The 19562-nt window shown below is 41.1% G+C and overlaps 1 protein-coding gene across 3 annotated transcripts in view; it reads left to right on the top strand.

The window, feature by feature from the left end:
* LOC139632938 (single-stranded DNA-binding protein 3) overlaps nt 1–19264 on the top strand; it is a 40002-nt gene extending 20738 nt beyond the window's left edge. Inside the window, exons 5-18 of one of the 3 annotated variants that reach the window (XM_071498224.1) lie at nt 5627–5716; nt 9374–9457; nt 10695–10754; nt 10873–10939; nt 11687–11751; nt 12171–12232; nt 12350–12395; nt 12916–12951; nt 13065–13119; nt 13340–13410; nt 13775–13853; nt 13990–14018; nt 14139–14240; nt 16001–19264. In XM_071498224.1, coding sequence (XP_071354325.1) covers nt 5627–5716; nt 9374–9457; nt 10695–10754; nt 10873–10939; nt 11687–11751; nt 12171–12232; nt 12350–12395; nt 12916–12951; nt 13065–13119; nt 13340–13410; nt 13775–13853; nt 13990–14018; nt 14139–14240; nt 16001–16030 — 876 coding nt within the window. In that variant the 3' untranslated portion in view covers nt 16031–19264. The remainder of the gene's footprint in view (nt 1–5626; nt 5717–9373; nt 9458–10694; nt 10755–10872; nt 10940–11686; nt 11752–12170; nt 12233–12349; nt 12396–12915; nt 12952–13064; nt 13120–13339; nt 13411–13774; nt 13854–13989; nt 14019–14138; nt 14241–16000) is intronic. The other 2 variants (XM_071498225.1, XM_071498226.1) reach the window with 2 other exon arrangements.
* Nucleotides 19265–19562: the final 298 nt, after the last annotated feature.

The raw sequence follows: 19562 nt of genomic DNA, 5'->3' as shown, positions 1-19562 counted from the left end.
TGCGGCCCCAACAGTCCCAAACCCAAAGATATTGTGTTTAATAACGTATAAGACAAAGATGAGGAGCAGTTGTCCACATTTTAGCGGTTTGCATCAGTGTTTTTATTATTGCAGGTTAGCTTTGAAAAACAACTTAAATGATTAATCAGTTATCAGAACTGCTGAAGATCAATTTTCTTTTAATCAGTCGATTAATAAATCATCAGTCATTTGGTGAACTTTGTTCTGCTGCATCCAAGCTGAATATAAGACTGTTGGCTAATTGATAATTCATGCTTTTGTGTTTTGAAGTGTTTTTTTTCCCCAAAAAATTATTTTAATTGATAATTTTGCCTTTATTTATTTTTTTATTTTTAAGTAGACATTTTTTGCCATGCCTGAATTGTCCAAGGGGGGGGGGGTGCGCGCTACCATTACAATAAAACACTGCTATTGCCACAAAGCCATTTTTGCCTTTGTTTTAAACTGCGCAGTAGAGAGTGAAACAGGAAATGCGAGGAGAGAAAGTGGGATGACATGAAGCAAAGGTCTGGAGCAGAATTCAGATGATGTGGTTACATCTTCTGTGTTTTAGACGCGAGGCCACCAGGGCGCCCAATTAATGCTTTTGTCTGATGTGTCATTACAAAAAGAGGAACTGGTGGACTCAACTTCTTAGTGCATCTGTCATAAAATCATCTAATGCAGCTTTGTTTGGAAAAGCAAAAGGGAGAAAGTAAGCGAAACGTGTGATTAAAATCTTTAAGAATTAAATAAGATAACTTGTGTGTTGATGATATATAAAAGTTAGGATGGGGTTTCACAGAACTGCCTCTGCTGTGACCTCCATCTGTACAGATTAGAGTGACAGCGACTTGTGTTACTTTTAATTATGATTTTAATTCTGATGATAGATTATACTTTACCTAATTATTCACGTTATAACAAAGAAAATCATAGTTCATGTACATGTAAATCAGCGCACAGCTGTAGTTTTTTCATGAATATTTAAGTTAATATAGTGAACCAGTGTCTAGATCCTTAATTAAGAGACTGACATGATGACTGATGTTGTATTACGCTCTAACGAAAATGCCAAGGTTAACAGTTCTCCACCCAGATCTATCGAAGCCACAGCGGGGAGCCACAGGTCAGGCCTGTAGTCCAGGTACTGGATTATTGATAAGATAAAAACTTACCGAATATCACTTTAGTGCAGATGTGGCTCTGGGATGCTTCGATGCCATGTTTGTGCAGTGCTGCTGAGGACAGGCCATTAAAATATAGTTTACAGTTTAAACTGTGTAAATATTCCCAGACATTTGAAAATGTGTCCCGTGGGTTTTGTTGAACTTTGAGCCAGCCTCAATGAAAGAAACCTATTCTTCTCCTTTCTGCTGCATGTCAGGCATTAAAGCCCTTTCAAGTTGTGCTGCTACCCAGTGCTTCATTTGCAGACTTTTCTATACATTCTGCCTGAAAATGAATAATTCAACTCAACCACAAGACTCCATGTTCATTATATCAACTAATTAGTGCAGTATTAATGTCTGTCGATTATGCTGTCTTCTTGAACTTGTTTCTTTACATAAAGGTACACTCTTTTTGTCCCCCTGTCTGCATTAGCAGTCATTGTTTACCTGCACCAACATCAAGAGAACAAATTCCTGTAGATTTACTTTTCTTGGTGAGTCAAGTTATTCTGATTCAACGAGGCAGTCTGACTGTCTCCTGCTTCTGAGCCTGGAGTTGAAATTGAAAGGTAGATATAGGCAGTACTGTGAATGCCACTAGAAAAACTAAAAAAGCACTGTTGGATCCTTTTGTATTTCCCCAGGCCAGATGGTTTTAATAAAGACCGACTGCATACTAAATCTACCTTACGCTTTGCTGGTGGCAACTGCACCCTCTGTGTGCTTTTAGTTTGCATTCAATTTCAGTCGGCAAACTGGAGAATTCATGAGCACATTGTTGGTCATTAATAGTCTCGAACAATAATAAGAACGGGTGATTGATTGTGAACAGAATCTCTCTCCTTGTAACATTTATTTCTTTGTTTTTCTCCTCTATCATCTTTTTTTTCCCTCCTCTGCCTCACTCTTGTATCGTCTAACTCACTCTCTCCTCTATCTCACTCTTGCGCCTTCTCTCTCTCTCTCTCTCTCTCTCTCTCTCTCTCTCTCTCTCTCTCTCTCTCTCTCTCTCTCTCTCTCTCTCTCTCTCTCTCTCTCTCTCTCTCTCTCTCTCTGTCTCTCTCTGTCTCTCCCTCCCTCTCTCCTACATCTTCTTGTTCTCTCTCTCTCTCTCTCTCTCTCTCTCTCTCTCTCTCTCTCTCTCTCTCTCTCTCTCTCTCTCTCTCTCTCTCTCTCTCTCTCTCTCTCTCTGCGCTCCTGGAGCGGGGGATGCCAGGGGGACAGAGTGCAGATAGGACCTGTCTCCATAGCAACAGCTTCTGCAAGCTGCTGACACCCTACTGGGGGGGGGTGTGTGTGTGTGTGTGTGCGTGGGGGGGGGGGGGCACAGAGAAGGTGTGTGTGTGTATGTGTGTGTATAGATATGTATGTTTTGTATTTGTGTACGAACCAGTGCTGGGAAAATAAGTGAGGGGGGTCACGGCGAGGAGAAAAGATGGAGAGAAAAGTGTGTAGAAGAAGAGAGTGAGAGAGATGGATGAGAGGGAGGGAGGGAGGATGGAGAAGGAGAGAAAGAGGCAGCCGACCCAGCTTCTTCCCCAGGGACTCAGTGGCCTGCTCATGTTCACTAGCAGAATTAGCATAAAGAGGGGGGGAGGTGTGTGTGTGTGTGTGTGTGTGTGTGTGTGTGTGTGTGTGTGTGTGTGTGTGTGTGTGTGTGTGTGTGTGTCATTGTGTAAGTGTGCAATTTTTTTTTTTTAGTTTTTCTGTGTGTTGGTCTCAGATAGTCAGGAGAAGGGCAGCGAGTGTATTTGTGTACATGCGTGTAATTGGTAGTATGCGTTGTTGTCCAAGCATACAGTATATGTCACATGGATGCAGCTTACTCGTTAGGTGTGTGTGTGTGTGTGTGTGTGTGTGTGCTGGTGGAATGGTGGATGCATGAGAGTCTGTGTGTGTGTGTGTGTGTGTGTGTGTGTTTGTGAGAGCGACTCCCTCCCCTGGGTCTTAAACCCCCTCCCTGTTCTGGTCCTGTAGCCTGTGGTTCTCCCTTGTCTGCCTCTCTGTACTGAAGGGCTGCACTTTATGAGCCTGTGATGCAACTCTTTGTGAGTTCTGTGTGTGTGTGTGTGTGTGTGTGTGTGTGTGTGTGTGTGTGTGTGTGTTTGTGTGTGTGTGTGTGTGTGTGTTTGTGCTTGTGCGTTCATGTGCTTGTGTGTCCGTGTGTGTTTGTTCTGGCGTGCTTATGTAAGCACTCTGAACATGCGTCTCCATCTATGTGTGTTGACAAGAATACAGTTATATCATATTTAACTCCCGGGCTGAATCACCCCCACCCCCCATCCTAGATTCTAGTTTTATTCTTTTATATTGTTTGACTGACGTAAAGGGGATTGGAAACGGTACTGTTGTTGTTGCAAGTGGTAATATGATTAGTGTCAGTTAGGCAGCTGCTCTCATCAGGTTTAAGTGATATAATTTTTTTTTTTTTTTGCTTTTCAACATCTTGAGCTCTCCAGACTTTAAGCAACATCTAGTACTTCTAAGAAGGGCACTCAGAGAATGCAGACCTCCACCAAGGCCAGTGTCAAACAAAATACACCTGACTTCAGAGGAAAGAAAAGATTCAAATTCATTGTAAATGATCCAGATATGCCCCAAAATTCACTGGGTCCTGCCCTGGCTCATGACACATCCCCACACCAAATTCAGTGGACAGAAAATAAAGAAACAGATGCTAACCCATGGATGACACGACTAGCAGCTCACTGTCAGTCCCAACAGAAAGACACACTTGTCTACTGTCAAAGTGAAAGGAGTCAGTCACATTTTTGTGGGTTTACCCACTAACTGTGTACAGTACTACTGTATATCACACAGTATGTGAAGTGTATATCAGACAGTATATACGCAGGGGCAAAAAAGACGTGAATGACCAAACCAGGCAAACTTGGTGTAGTTTGTAAGGCTCATTAAGAAATGTTCCTTCAAAATTTTGCTCCCTTAGCTGCTTCCTAGACGGAGCAGTTACAAAGACAGACCACTCTCCAGTTAGATTTGTAGGATTTTAGAATTTGCACATGCTTTGTGTAAATTTTATATTTTACTATATAATAATGGTACTGTTGCATATTATGAATTCATAGTAAAATATTCTTTCTCGTAGGATTTAGGATGTAGTTTTAAAGTCATAATATAAAACATTTGTTTTGTTTACTTTAAGAGTTGAATGAGTTAGACACTAATTGGTTATCATTGTGATTGGAGGTATGTGTCACTTACTTTCAAATTTTATTTGCTCTCTAGCTTTCTTAAAACAGAAGCTAATGATTAAGAAACAGTGTAACTCAACTTATTTGCTGATGACTTCTTACTATTTATAAGTAGTGTAAATTCATATTAAATACCTAAAAATACTGTTGATGAGTTTCCAGATATATCACACATCAATTTTGAATGTCATCCTATTTAAAACAATGTTTATTCAAATATCGCCAGTATTGGGCAAGAAAATATATTTCTCTACTTATACAGTCAAGCTGTGATCTTTAAATATAAATGCTTTCATGAAGAGGCACTAAATCAGAGAAAAATGACAGAATGTTAAATGTTAAATTCCAAGATAACATTAAAATAAATTTGTCTTGAACTCGTTCATCAAATGTAACAAAACCCTTAAAATCCTGATGTTCACAAAAGCACCATTAGTGAACATAGCTGTAATGGAAGGAAGGAAGGAGGAAGGAAATTGTGTAAAATTACTTTAATAATATGTAAATCTATAAAAGCTTACACAATAGCTTGTTTTTTGCAATGCAGTGAGGCACCTTCAATACATCGCAGTTCTATTCCCCACAGACTTAATACAGAGTTGAACAAAACATCTCTGACACTGTTAATAAAAACATTTAGAGGCCTCATTAAGGTTTAATTTATTATTTGTATATCTGTTGTATTTGTATTTATGCAGGTGTACTTAATATACTGGAATCTCCAGTGTATATGGTACCTTTCAAATTAGCCAACGATTGAGTTACACATGACCGTACTGCCAGAGTTAATGCAAGGTGTCACTGTTGCATTGACTTGCATATGTTAAGAAAATTGTATTTGTGTGTATATATGTGTGTCTGTGTGACAGCATACATCACAGTATGGACTTTGAGAGAGAGGAAGATCAGAATAATATTTTGGTGGTATTTCTTCCTTGAACCTCTTCACTTAAGTCTTTGTCCACAGAAAGAGCTGAGGTGGTTAATGCTACACTCTTTTCCTCCTCTCTCTACCACAGAGATGAAGGAACAGTTTAAAGGTTGTAATAGATGACACTTTTCTGAATTAACCATTAAACTTGAGATGGGAGGGGGGTGGGAGTTTGCTGTGATTGCAGGTGCAGACACTGCCACCTGTAGTAAATTGGTGGCCAGTGCATCATGTATACAAATGTTACTGTACAGCAGTGACACACAAAAACACAAAGCAGCACATTTAATCACCCTCTTTATGCATTTCAGAGTGCAGCAGCAGCGCCCAGCCCAGTGATGGGCAACATGCCCCCCAATGACGCCATGCCAGGTGGTCCCATGCCCCCAGGCTTCTTCCAGGTATGACCCACCCCCTCTGTCACTGTCCTGTTCACTTCTCCATCACCTTCAAACCCACCCTTTGTATCTTGTGTCTGTCTCTCTACCATTCATACATCTCCAAAGGCAGGTGATCTAAATTTTAGGCAACATTTGCATTTTCTTTGATTTCCATCTGCAGCACTGGGAGAATGGTGTCTTGTATCTCAAGATTTTATTTTTTATTTTTAATCTAGTCATGTTTTAAAAGCTATTTTGGACTTCAGAATTTGTCCACCTGCTGATTCCCAATTAATTGTTTAATGAAAGTACACAAATCACCAAAATTAGAGTAATATTCTTTCTTTTACCTGAAAAAAACAGATTTTTTGTCCTTTTCCTGCCATAACTGTGAATTCTGGTCCACTTATATTCACATCTTCTACAGTTTAACACATGTCAGACATATTATATCCCTTCAATGTGGTATGAAAAGCTCAGGCAGAGGATTTCAGACTAATAAATAGAGCAGTATTATAGACTGATACCAGGTATGTGTATGTCGGTATCGTTTTGTAATTTAGCAGATATACTAAATATATACTTACACTGCAACAATAGATGTAATATTGGCAGCAAATTGAAGTATATTTGACTTAAAAGTTTCTTATTTGAAGTTTGTAAGAGTTTTGTGTATTTTAGTTTAGATCTTTATTGCTGTTACTACTGAACTTTATTGTCTTATATTATCTTAATCCTATTGCCACTGTCCTGTGAAAACCATGCATCTCCAACACATCACTTTGTCATGAAAAATGCATGTTTCAGCTAATCTTAAGAGTTGTACCTCCTTTAATGAATGTTAAAACATTAAACCTATAGGTTATCTGAAAAAATCTCTATATATAGTGATTATCCTGATTTTAAAAGAGGTTTATTTTTCTACTGTACAGTTAGTCAGATGTTTCTTTACTACAAAATATTGTCACTGGCTGATCTGTTGTTCTGAGACTTTCATTATCTGAAAACCCCAGTGTCAGTTGGGGTCTGCTAATTAAGTCCTTCAGTCTAAAATCAATAATGGAGTTTGATCTGGCGACACCGCAGTTACAGTTTGGGTCTCCAGCTCTCCCACTTGTTTTTCCTTTTTTTCCCTCCACATTTTTCCAAACACAGTTTATTCCTCTCTTGCTATTTACATCCACCGCAGCCTCAGAAACTCACACTGTTCACTCATCTGCTCTCTCTGGGCCGCCGTTCAGCCGATTCGTGATTCAGCCATGCCGTTTTCATCCTCTTCTCCACTCCTCCATCTCCATCCCCGGCTCTGTCTCTGACCTGTCCCGGCTCTGTGAAGGGAGAGGTTTTAGTGTGGGGAATGATGGCTGTCTGTAGAGTGAAGAGAATGAAACACGCACACAGACAGATACATACATATAGACATGCAGGCATACATGCACACAGTCACAAACAAACACACACAAACACACACACACACTAACACACACACACACACACAAACATGTTCTCTGTGAGGCAGTGATGTGATGGACAGCACTGGCATTTGGCAGGAGGCACGATAAGGTGGTGGAAAAGAGTAGGAGAGAAGAAGCGAGTGACACGATAGAGAGAGGGAAGGATGGAGAGAGATGAAGAGGGGTGAGAGGAGGGAGGAGAAGGAAAGAGGGGAAATGTGAAAGATCAGTGCCACAAGGATTGTGGCCCAGTGTTTGTTTCTGTGGCTACACACCACTCCGTTGTTTGCTTGCTGAGTGAGGCAATGTGCTGAGGGGTGGTGGTGGTGGTGGTACTAGTGAGAGTACGACTGTGAATAAGCTAGGGGAAGGGTGGGGGGAGAAAGGGTGAGGAGAGACGCATGGAAGTGCTATTTATAACATTGGTGGGGGAGTGAGATTGGGCGAGTGTTTGTGTGTGTGTGCATGTGTGTTTGTGTACATGTTGCGTTCAAGGGACCTCATTGTAACGGGAAGCTTTGGTTGTTTTTTGCAGGTATGGCTCATGCTGGGAATCAGTTTTATAATCCTGAGCTTCACTTGTGACACCTGCATTTATGATACAACACAAACTCCTTATCAATTAATAAAAGACACCCACATAGTCAAATGTTAAATGTTGTCAAAAACACAAACTGCTGTAACTGTACCAGAACAAAAAGGTCTAAAATTGGCAGCATTTGGTTTAGATGTGTATACTTTGATCGAAGTAATCATTTCGTCTGGACTCATCAGAAACTATTAATAACTAATTAATCCTTTTAGGCAATTTTTAAGCAAAATGCCAAGTAATACTAATAACCAAGCTACTTGTTGTCATATATGAGAGGAGACTGAACACCTTTAGTTTTTGAGCTGTCGGTGGGATAAAACAAGCTTCCTAAATATATCCCCATGGCCTGTTGTTGTTTTTTGACATAAACACAACGATTAACTGAGAAAATAGTCAGCATATTAATAGATAATGCAAATAAACGTTAGCCACCTTACACTGTCTGACTACATATGTGATTCCAGGTTTCAGTAAAGTTTCAATACTCACTGCCACAGAAATACATGATTTCAATACCCGCCCCAACTTACAGTGGCAGTGTTTATATGTTTGTGACTGCTGCCATGTCAGGACTCTGACAAGATGCAGATGTTTGACTTAAAGACTTTTATTTTGTTTTTTTGTTTTTTTACGACATTATTTTACATTAACATCTGCAATTGCACAACACAGGTGTTATTTATGGAACCTGTTGAGGTAAATCTCACTATAGTTTCTACTTCCTGACCCACATACATGCTTTAATGGGGCAACTATAGGTACAGATATACCCCCAGACTCACTGAGGTAAATACATAGGTGTTGTGTTTGTGTGTCTGGAAGCCTGGAAGGGACACATGGAAAATTCCATTTGCTGTTTGTAAATTGGCCAGCTTTTGTCTTTTTGGAAAGGGGGGGGTTAAAGAGATGAAGACACCGACAGCGATAGAGCGGAAGAGACTGTGGCATAATGAGTTATTTATTAGGGGTCGTTAACCTCTTGTCTCAGGGTGAAATGTCGGCAATAACACAGCAGTGTGTGGAGAAGCCGGGGGGGTTGCTCTCCTCGTGGACAGGGACACAGAGTCGCACTGAAGGAGGTTTGCAATAAGCAGGAGCAACTTTTCCTTGTTTTCATCAGTGTCATTCTCTCTGGTTTGAAGTTGCCACTGGTGCCTGTCCTGCTGCTGCCTGTGAGTGAGCCTTTGGCAACACTGCCCCCATGTGGTTAAGAGGAAAACTGTATGTAATCCTCTGACCCGAGGGGTCCTGCAGATCATCTCTTCCGGTGTAGCCACACATGTTAAGGCCATCTGGCGAAACAACAATGCTTAACGCTGATTTTCTATGAGTGTGTTTGGACTTGAAGGCAAATGAAAACTGTTTTCCTTTTGGGCTCTGGCTTTGAATTCAATGTTTTTTTTTGTGAAGGAGTGCAATATTTAACGACAGATTTGAACAAATCTGCCCAAAATGTTGAGCTGTTTCCACCCTCCTCCTGCTCCTCTTCTCCCTCCTCAGCCTAAATACTCCCCACTCACTCCCCCCCTCTCGTCCTCCTCTTTCTTATAATTTTGATTGGGTAATTCCTTCAGGTGTAACCCCCCCCCCTTTGGCCCCTCCCCTCTCTGATATCGCTCTTCTTTCTTAAAGGGACCACCTGGCTCTCAGCAGTCCCCCCACGCACAGCCCCCCCCACACAACCCCAGCAACCCCATGATGGGACCCCATGGCCAGGTAAGACGCAAACACTTTCTCTCAAACACCCCTATCTCTTTCCTTCCCTCTAAATCCCCAACCTCCCCACCTCCCCTCGCCCACACACAAGCTCTTTTTCTTTCCATTCACTGCTCGCACACTCTCTTCTTCTTCTCCTCTTACCCTCGAGCCCTGTTAGATCTAGTTTTGTTCTGGCTAATTCCCCGTAGATGTCAGCCCCTCCAGTTGCCAGCTCTGTTATAAAAGCAGAGCATCCAGAGGCAGCAGGACCTGCTCCTCTGCAAGGCCCACAATCGGCTGTCCCTGTGCGAGATGAATAATTCACTCCTTGCCCCTCCCCCGGAGCAGCTTGTGGGGGGTTGCACACTTATCTGCTCCTCCACTCTTAAAACACACACACACACACACACACACACACACACACACACACCACACTCCCCTCCCCTCTGCTTACTTGTTCTAGCACCTTATAAATAAAACAGGGGACAGGCACTATGGACACGTCACATATACATACAAAAACACATGGGCCCACATATGTACATGCACTTAAAACACATATAGGACAACAAGAGTTTTGGGATTTCCCTAGCTGCCAAGTAAGTAAAAGCATATTCAGTGTATGAGGCCTTTAACAACTTTCATTCTCAGTCAGCGACTGTTTCAACACCTATTCAGAACGGTAGCTACAGATGCCACAGTGGAGGTAAAGCTAGCCTTTGGCAGCCCCGGCTCTTAATTCTTGTGGTTTCTGGTTTCCGTCTTGTGTGTGAGAGAGTGTGGACATGCTTCCTCTAAGGTTTTTGAGCGGTGTTGTTGGCCTGAGGTGTCTCTAACTATGCCAGGCAGACCACAAGCCGAATCGGCTTACACTACAGTGACAGCAGGCAGGGACCTGTGTGAGCGCTGTCTTTACACACACACACACACACTGACCTGCACACCCACAAACCTATGCCTTGAGTGCATATTGTTGTGTATGAGGAGGCACTGTTAAAAATCATAAAACACAGGTTCTCGCTTGGGTGTATTTTTGATGTTTTCGGGCTGATGCGATGAGTTTGCGATTGTTCAGTGTCATCCTCCATCCTCCCACCACACTGTGTCCATCTGTGTGTCCTCAGTGCTACCCCTGTCTGAGTGCTCTCCGATTTATTAATAATGAAAATGTCGTTTTCTCTCTGTCCCTCTTTCCCCCACATTCCCCAACCTCAACCACCCTTTTTTCCTCTTCTTCCTCCATTTCTCTTTTCAGCCCTTCATGTCACCGCGGTATCCAGGTGGACCGCGCCCTGCACTCCGAATGCCAAATCAGGTACTGAATAGGATTTTTGACAGCGCTCACTCATTTTCATGTTGATTTCGACCGAGTACCCGTGTTGCCAAGAATGTGCCAGTATTTTAATCAGTTTCCATGTCTGGTCTTTCCTCAGCCTCCTGGGGGAATCCCTGGATCTCAGCCTCTCCTGCCAAACAGTTTGGACCCAACAAGACCGCAAGGTACGGCTGGGACAAATCAGGTCACATGCCTGAGTTAGGGCGCCTTCATAATGAAATGTTTATTTTGTATCTGAGAAGAAATGTTTGTAATAAGATGATGCCGCTGTAGCCAGTAGTTATTTTCATCATTGGTGAATCTTTTATGTAATTTTTCAACAAAACTGTTTTTAGTCTATGTCAGCACATATAAAATTAATGTGTGGACCTAAAATAAAGTATTTTTTAATTAATAAATCCATTCATCCAGGTCTAGATTGTGTTTTATGATGACTAATGATGTTGTTAGGGGTTATTGTTATATACATGTGCCAAATAGTTCCAGGCCTTACACCTGCTGGTGTAAGATTTTCATACTTAGGCCAGTTTCTGTGTGGTAGTAAAAATACTTCACTTTGAGTGAATATTCAATTACTAAAATCTTTCCATTATTTTCTGCCCAATTAATGAATTAATTAACAAATAACTTCAGCACTAGACTCCAGTCAACTAAACTTTTGACTGTTGTCCTGTTTGAACTGTTTCTCTTGTCTTGTGTGGACTGAATACTGGTGGGTGTGTCAGCTCAGCTCAGGAAGAGGTCTGTGGTGACTTTTAGCTGCAGATTAGTTTATGGGGCCAGAGGGGTACGACTAATGGGATTAGGATGGAGTATTGTCTGTGGCATGTCTTAATTCCTGATTTAAAGAGACGGGCCATATGTGGATTTACATGAGCAATCAATTTTTTTTTTTAACATCTGATTTCCAGGACATCCTAATATGGGTGGACCAATGAGAATGAACCCTCCTCGAGGAATGGCCATGGGCCCACAGGTATGATGAACCTGAGACCTAATGTACACACACACACTTACATTTATTATTGATTCAATCAGATTCAGTTAGAATCTGAATAAACACTTTGTGGCCTAAAAAGTTTCAGCAGACATAGTGATTCTACTAGATTGATTATATTGATTATATTAATGTCACTAAACTATCATCACATCACATCACATTACTGTCTAAGTAGATGTGTGCAAAACTGTGTTTCTTCTTGAACTGTAGTTTCCTCAGCAGCTGTTGTCAGTCCAGTGACGTGCATGTTTATAATTGTGAATATGTATCATTAGGAAGTGTGGCACAAAAGACCAAATCCAGAAAATCATGAAAAACAAGAATCTAGTTGAGGAAAATCAAAAACAACTTGTCTGGGTATGTTCTTACAATGTGTTTCATGTCTTGTCTTACAGAATTATGGAGGCATGAGGCCTCCACCCAACTCCATGGGCGGTCCCATGCCAGGAATGAACATGTGAGTTAAAAAAAACCTCATGCACTTAGTTGAGTCTTAAAGCAAGTTAAACCCTGTTTTAACTGTATTGTTATTTATATTTCATTTGTCCTCACACTATTTCATTTTTTCCCTCAGGGGTCCTGGAGGAAGAGGGCCATGGCCAGGACCTAATGCTAACTCTGTGAGTCAGAAACCCTGGACTCTTAACTTTTACTCATGAGCACATATAGGTGATGGGCAAATAAAGAGGACACAGCCTTCAGTACCACACAATCCTGTACAATAGAGCCATGAAATTCAGACTTTATGCTTAAAATCTACAGATTTGGTTGAAACCATGTCAGAGGGGTTTTCATTGTGGAGACTTATTTGTTGGGTTGTGACACAAATCATTGGAAAAAGGCTCCATCAGTCAGTTTTGGAGAGGGACGCCTGTGCCCGTAGTTTGTTTTTTCTTGGGCAGTTTCCTTTTAGAGGAACAAACTATAAACTAGACAGAAGTAGAAACTATGTCCTGAAAAAGTTAAAACAAACCTCTCCTGACACAATGTGAACATTTATAAGCTTCACAAAAGTGATATTTATCGCAGGACTGTAGTGTTGGATTTTATTAGATTGTAAAATGATCTTATCTTTTTTTCCCACATTTGGCATCCTCTGACCCTCAGATCTGATTATCTGTTTCCTGTTTCCCTCTGCAGATAGCGTACTCCTCCTCATCTCCAGGAAACTATGTGGTGAGTTAAAAATCTATCAGTGCAGCATTTCAGGAGGAAATTCAGATTTTATTGTTCTGACGAAGATGTTCTGATGAGTGTCATTTTAACCTCTATCACTGCTTGCTCCCCAGGGTCCTCCAGGCGGAGGAGGTCCACCTGGAACTCCCATCATGCCCAGCCCAGGTGGTGCGTCACCTAACTATGTCCCCAGCACTAACAACTTGTCTTAAAAACAGACGTCTCTCCCATTTTTCCCCTCACTAAACAAGCATGAATTTGTCCCCTCTCCCACCGAGCACCATCAGCAGAATGTTATCACTGTTCATTCTTCACATCTACTTGATGTTGTCTTTCTAATGTCGCATAACTAAAGTTCTTCTTCTGTTTTTTTTTTTTTTTTTCTTAGATTCAACCAACTCCAGTGAAAACATCTATACAATGATGAATCCTATTGGACCGGGAGGCAACAGACCCAACGTGAGTCTCACACATGCTTAAAGTTCATCGAGTTATTCAACAAAAAAAGCTCTTTAATGTAATTTAATGGCTTCAACTATCCAGCCTTGTAACGGTTTCAGACACTGCAGATTGATTCCAGGTTAAAATAATGGATGTTAGTGTAATGATTAAAATTACACAACCTTGCCCACAAAATTTAATCCGGCTCAAATAGGGCTTATAACCACATCACTGGGCACCAGTACAGTTCAGCATTAGAGAAACATAATGCTGTCACGCTGACATGGAAGTGAACCAAGATGAATATATTAAATAATCTCTGCTTCACCCTGAGCTGAAAAGATCTTGATCATTTACATATTGTTCTACATCCTTTTGCCAGTTCCCTATGGGACCTGGGCCTGACGGGCCAATGGGAGCTATGGGAGCCATGGAGCCGCACCACATGAACGGATCACTAGGTTGGTTTAAACACAGTGTGGCTTTACAGGTCGCTGGTAGAATTTCTCTGATGGGCGTACAGTTGAAATAATTGTTTATTTTGGATCAAGTTTACTGTAGAAACAGTTGAACAACTTCTCCCCTTCACTTCCTCAGGGTCTGGGGATATGGATGGGTTGCCAAAGGTGAGTAAAAATCAGATTTTCTCAAAAAAGAAAAATGTTTGCTGTATTTTCCTCTAAATTAAACCATTTATTGAGAAACTTCACCTTTCTACGCTGTTTCTTGACCCTCTGTCCCTCCAGAGCTCTCCCAATAACATGGGGGGCATGAACAACCCTCCTGGAACGCCGAGAGATGACGGCGAAATGGGCGGGAACTTCTTGAACCCATTCCAAAGCGAAAGTGTAAGTAGAGCGAGTGAATGGCATCTCACGACCCTTAACAGTTATCCTTGATGTCCTGACATAAACCAGTGGAAGAATGCAAGCAGAGGGTTCACCTGATTTGTCAGTATTGATCCTTTTCTGGAAAAGTTTGTGTCTTGTCCCTTTTTTTTTTTTTTTTTTTTTTTTTTTTTTTTTTTTCTTTTTGAGTAGAGAGGGAGACGTTTTGACTTTAACAGACTGGTCTTTGTTGTAGACCCAGTAATCGAACACTGCATATGAAGATAAAGATGAGAAATACTTTATTAATCCCTGTGGGGAAATTCTAAAGTATAATAGTCAAAAAGCTGTTTGAAGTACAGGTTTTTACCAAAAATATGTGCCCAATTCCTCACTGACTCTTTAAAAACCTACCCAAACCCAACAAAGTAGATTTTTTAAAAAAAAGGTCTGATTCGAGGAAAATTTAAGTAGAGCCGTTAATAAGAAGACCGAATCCACTATGTGGTCCCTACAGGCCCAAATAGAGAGAACACCAAAGCTAGCATCAGCAATCAACAGGCAACCACAGTCAAAAGGAGAACAGCAACACTTACAATTACTCCTGCATCTCACAGTTCACACTCTGCGTCATGCATCAAAAAAACCCACCCTATTACTGCGCAGATAATGACGCACCACATGATCAGAGCTGATTGCAGGTCTACTCAGGTCCACCCAGGTGCTACACATACTGGCACAAAGGGCAGGAGACCCATGGCAACACAACACAAACCAAAAGGACACAATTAAGACAGAATTTTTTTTTTGTTTGTTTTTTTTGTTTTTTTGATCAACCCAGCTTGATTTCCAGGTCAGGTCTCCGTTAAAAGGGAAGAGTGCAGCATTATTGCTTCAGCATTATAACTAGTACTTGGGACACAGCACTGTAAATTTTAAATGCAAAACTTAATATGCGCATAACAGCGTGTTCATCGTCCAAAATGGTAATAAGAACAGGGCTATAAAGAAGAGCTGATGTTCTGCTTGCATTGTAGCCGCTTACTAATCACTTAGAAATCATTCTATACCCTCTGTATCAGTGATGTGATTATAGTTTTTTCAGTATAAAAGCCTTATGTTTTTTATTTACCAGTTGAATCCATGGATAAATAAGAAGAACCTGAGGATTTTTATCTTTAAAATACATGTAAAGAGTAAACACTAATGTTACAGTGTCAGTCTAGTTTTCTGTTAGGAACACAACAGGTGGAGGGGGGTACTGTTCCCTTGCATTTTGTAAAATTGTGATGGTCTCTCACCCTCGGCCTGGAGAGCCACGGGGTGTGCAGGCTAGAATTATAGCCAAACCCTAGTACCCTGATTCAACCAATCAGCAGTGGGGCTGGGTATCGTTTGAACTGTTTCAATATTAATTAAGCGATACTTCTTCAGTCTTTGTAAAACAGTCTAAAATTGGCAAAACTGTGACTTAAATCAGTAAAGATTGGGTCATAAAGAAGTAAACGCTGTGAATCTAGCTACGCAGTGCCAACTTTTCTGACAGTTTATTGACTGATGAACTGCAGTCCGCACTGAAAAAATACAGATGTTCGATACCTCACCCTGAATTATTGCAGTATCGATTACTTGTGTCAGGTGTACTAGAGAATGGCTTGAACCTGAGTCTGTGCCTCCTAGCTTTGCAGGGCTGGGTTTGAGCTCCCTCTGGTGTTTAAATGTTGTCAGTGACATATCCACTCATCTGTGCCCTCCTCCCCCTTCCCTCTCTCTCTTTTCAGTATTCACCCAACATGACGATGAGTGTGTGATTTTATTTTTTCCTTTTTTTTGTATTTTTGTTTATTCTCCCCACCCCACCCCCTTATTTTTTGTACCCCTGCACCTGATCTTTTTTTTTTTTCTTCAATTCAATCCTTACTTCACCTCGGATTGGACCGCCTCCCCTCCTCTCTCACACACACACACACACACACACACACACACACACGCCCTCTGCCCCTTAAACCCCAATATGGGATCCGCTGTCTCCCCCGTCCCCACCCCTCGCCCCTTTCTCACTCGGGAACTCTACGACCACACAGCCTTCCGGGACGGCCCTTGAGCATGCTGGGACTCTAATTAAGACGGGCCCTCCTGGAGCATGCAAGATGGCTGGCGGTCTGAATAGGAAGCAGTCACAGAGCCACAGGAAGAGCCTCCTCTCTGACTCCGGCCCCAGCCTCCCTGGCTTTCTGTCAGGGTCTAGACAATGAGCGAGGGAAGGAGGACAAACAGAGAGAAAGAGGGAGAGAGGAGACTGGACAACACAGCCCTCCCCTGAGGACACAGCGTTGGGTCTCTTAGCAGCTGCCTGGAAGCCTCTCAACCACGACTTTGGACTTTTAAAATTTTTTTATTGTCTTTTTTGTTTTTTTGTTTTTTTTGGGTTTTTTTTGTTTTGTTTTTTTTTGTTGCTGTTCCCGACGGATTCAGTGGAGGGTCGGACCCTTTGCCCCACACATTGTTCTCTGTGTGTGTACATTTTTAACAGAGGTGTTGTGATGATCAGTGAACTTTTTTTTTTTTTCTTTTTTTTGTGTATGTATTGTATCATTGCTATTTTTATTATTGTATTATTGTTATTAATGATATTGGTATGATCATTTTAAGATTAGGTTCTAATTTCTGTTGTTTCTAAGGGCACATGATTATGATGAAGACAGTATGTATGTGCGCACAGAGCAGAAATTACTTGCTGTGTAACACATGGCTCTATGTGAGCCCACTGCCCCCTGCAGGTAAGATTTTATCCATCATGGTACTGATTGGCCCTTTTTTTTTTTCTATCTTTATCTGAGGTTCGGCGACTTTCTTTAAAAGATCTAAATTTTTCAACTTGTTGTTCAATAACCCACCAGAAGAAGAAGCGGCTCCTGTTTTAGTAGCTTCCATGCAGTGAAATGCACAGCTCTATTTATTTATGTACTTTTAATTTGTCTTATGAATCATTGTTACTTTTTTTTTTTTTTAAATGTTATCCTTGTTTTTTTTTCTGTTAACTGCAGAACTAGTAGCAACTATGTAAATATGCAGATCCACTCGGCAGCGTGTCTTTATCTCCGTCTGACATCATTAGACCCCTCTACCCAAGCCCTGAAGGTGCTGAAGTTAATCACAAGTGTCGACCGTTTTGACCCCCACTCATGCTGCTTCCACTAATGCTGCCCACTTCAGTGTGTGGGCTCAACTCCAGTGTGTACGTAGGCTGCGTTTTATCGTCTCTCTGCTGACCTGTAGTGAACACTTGTAATGTTTTTGTTTTGCTGATAAGTCCTCAAAACACTGTGATGTACGTCGGTGCTTTATGGAAATTTGCTTTCACACACCGGTCAGTCGAGCTTGCAGACATTTTGCTCTCATACACGCGCTGCTCCCTCTTTGCGGTCGCCTCTGGTAAAAAGGACTTGTGGCTCTCTGCTGATCTGATCCTTGGTGTTTCTGTGTCGGAGAAAAGCAGGTCAGGAAGCGGTGAGGCGTCGCTGCGTCGACTGTAACAAGTGGCCTCCCTCCCTTTGCTCACGGTGAAGAAAAAGACCGTCCTTTTCCCTGTCCTCACCCTTCCAGCGGGCCAGCATCAGTACACCCAGTCACACATCATCCCTCTCTGATTCTTTTCTTTTCTTTTTTTTTTTTTGTACAACTCTCCATCTTTTTGATTTAAATTTTTTTTGTAAATACTGTAAAATGCATTTTGATATCATTGACATGTTTTGATATTTCAGATCACAACTTAACAGTTGATCAGAAACGTGTTGATTCGGGCAACTGTGTGTATTTGTTCAGAGATGGTGCGTCTTTTACTCAGAAATAATATGAATGATGAGAAACAGAAACTGGAGCTGCTATAGACTATTATGCTATCTCACCTCATCATAGACAAAACGTGGGGCTTTACTGTGCATCAGAGCTGTAGCGTCAAGGGGTCTAAGAGGACGAGGGAGGAAGAATTTGTAGTTGAGTGTGTGTGAACGCCTTTAGATAACTCACTGTCACACACATTTCCTTGAACTCTTTAAAATTAAATATGAATCTCGTCCAGAAGCCTCCGTCCTCTGCCTCTGTTCTTGGAAACTTGTTGGTTTGAGGTGGCAAGTTTTTTTTTGTTTTTTTTTTGTTTTTTTTGCCATTTTTAACAGAGAATTTGCAAGAACAGAGCAAAAGAGGTCAGTTTTTCATAATAAAACTTGTCCCTTCTTTGTCTGCCTCCGATGCACTGCATTTGAGCTTTTACCTTCTCGACACAACTGAAACTGAAAAGCAGGGCACACAGGACACTGGCTCTCAATCCAACACACCAGGGACCAGAGTACAGACTTTACTATGAAGGATTTTTTTTATCTATTTAAAAAGGGGCGGGAGAAATGTTTGGGAAAGTAAAGAGGGGGGAAAAAAATAAAAATAACGGACAGATTTGTTGCTAAGACAAGGTAGAGAGAGTGCGGGAACAGGCGTTTCCTCCCCTGTACTTTGAAATACTGTTGTATAAAATGCAGTCAAACTTCTCTCTATCTTTCTGTCCTGTAAGTAAAGCCGTCACAACGTTGATCATTTCTGTATTTCTATTGTGCTGATGTATAATACTGTAACATTCAGGGGTAGGGAGGGTTAAGAGAGGAATTTCTGGGAGTGGGAGTAAAGATTTTTCTGTTCAGTTCCTCATTTTTCCTCTTGATGACAAAGCAGTATTGAATATGAGGCAGTCTGTCCTTGGGGAGTTGCTTTGTATCTCATGTTAGGGTAGTTTCAGATCCTAAATGTCTCGTGTAGTAAAATAAGAGGTTCCTTCTTCGTATGTTTCTTTATATTGTAAAGTTTCTTTAGATAAAAAAAAAATGTTGCTTATTGGAAAAAAGGTGGGAAAACTGCATTGATAATAAATGTATTTTTTTTTTCTTTTTTTTCTTTTTTTTCGGTTTTGTTTTAATTTTCATCAAGTTGTCAGTCGTTTTTGCCTGTGTCCCCCTTGTTGTAGATACATATTAAAAACAAATAAAATGACTTCACTCCTTTTGCCATGAACACAAGCTTTTTTTTTTGTGGATTTACAGGTTCATCTGCACAAAATGTTACCTCTAGTTTTTCTGTTGTTTTCTTGACTTTTTTTTTTTTTTTGGAGTTAACATCCTGGTGTTGGAAGTGTGTTGAATTTAGAATACAGATTCCCTGGACTTAATTTCTCTGTATCCCAGGAAAATAGATCAACCCAGTGGGTTCCAACCTGGAGGCCACAAAACATCTAAATCTAAAAAAAAAAAAAATTCCTATGAAACAAAAATAAAACTATTTGTCTGAATGGCTCAC

This window comes from Trachinotus anak, unplaced genomic scaffold (genome assembly GCF_046630095.1).
Source record: "Trachinotus anak isolate AG129_WGS33_773 ecotype Australia unplaced genomic scaffold, CSIRO_AGI_Tana_v1 ptg000015l, whole genome shotgun sequence".
In the NCBI taxonomy this organism is placed as follows: Eukaryota; Metazoa; Chordata; class Actinopteri; order Carangiformes; family Carangidae; genus Trachinotus; species Trachinotus anak.
The sequence above is the reverse complement of the archived record's forward strand: the minus strand, read 5'-3'. Positions and strand labels throughout refer to the sequence as shown.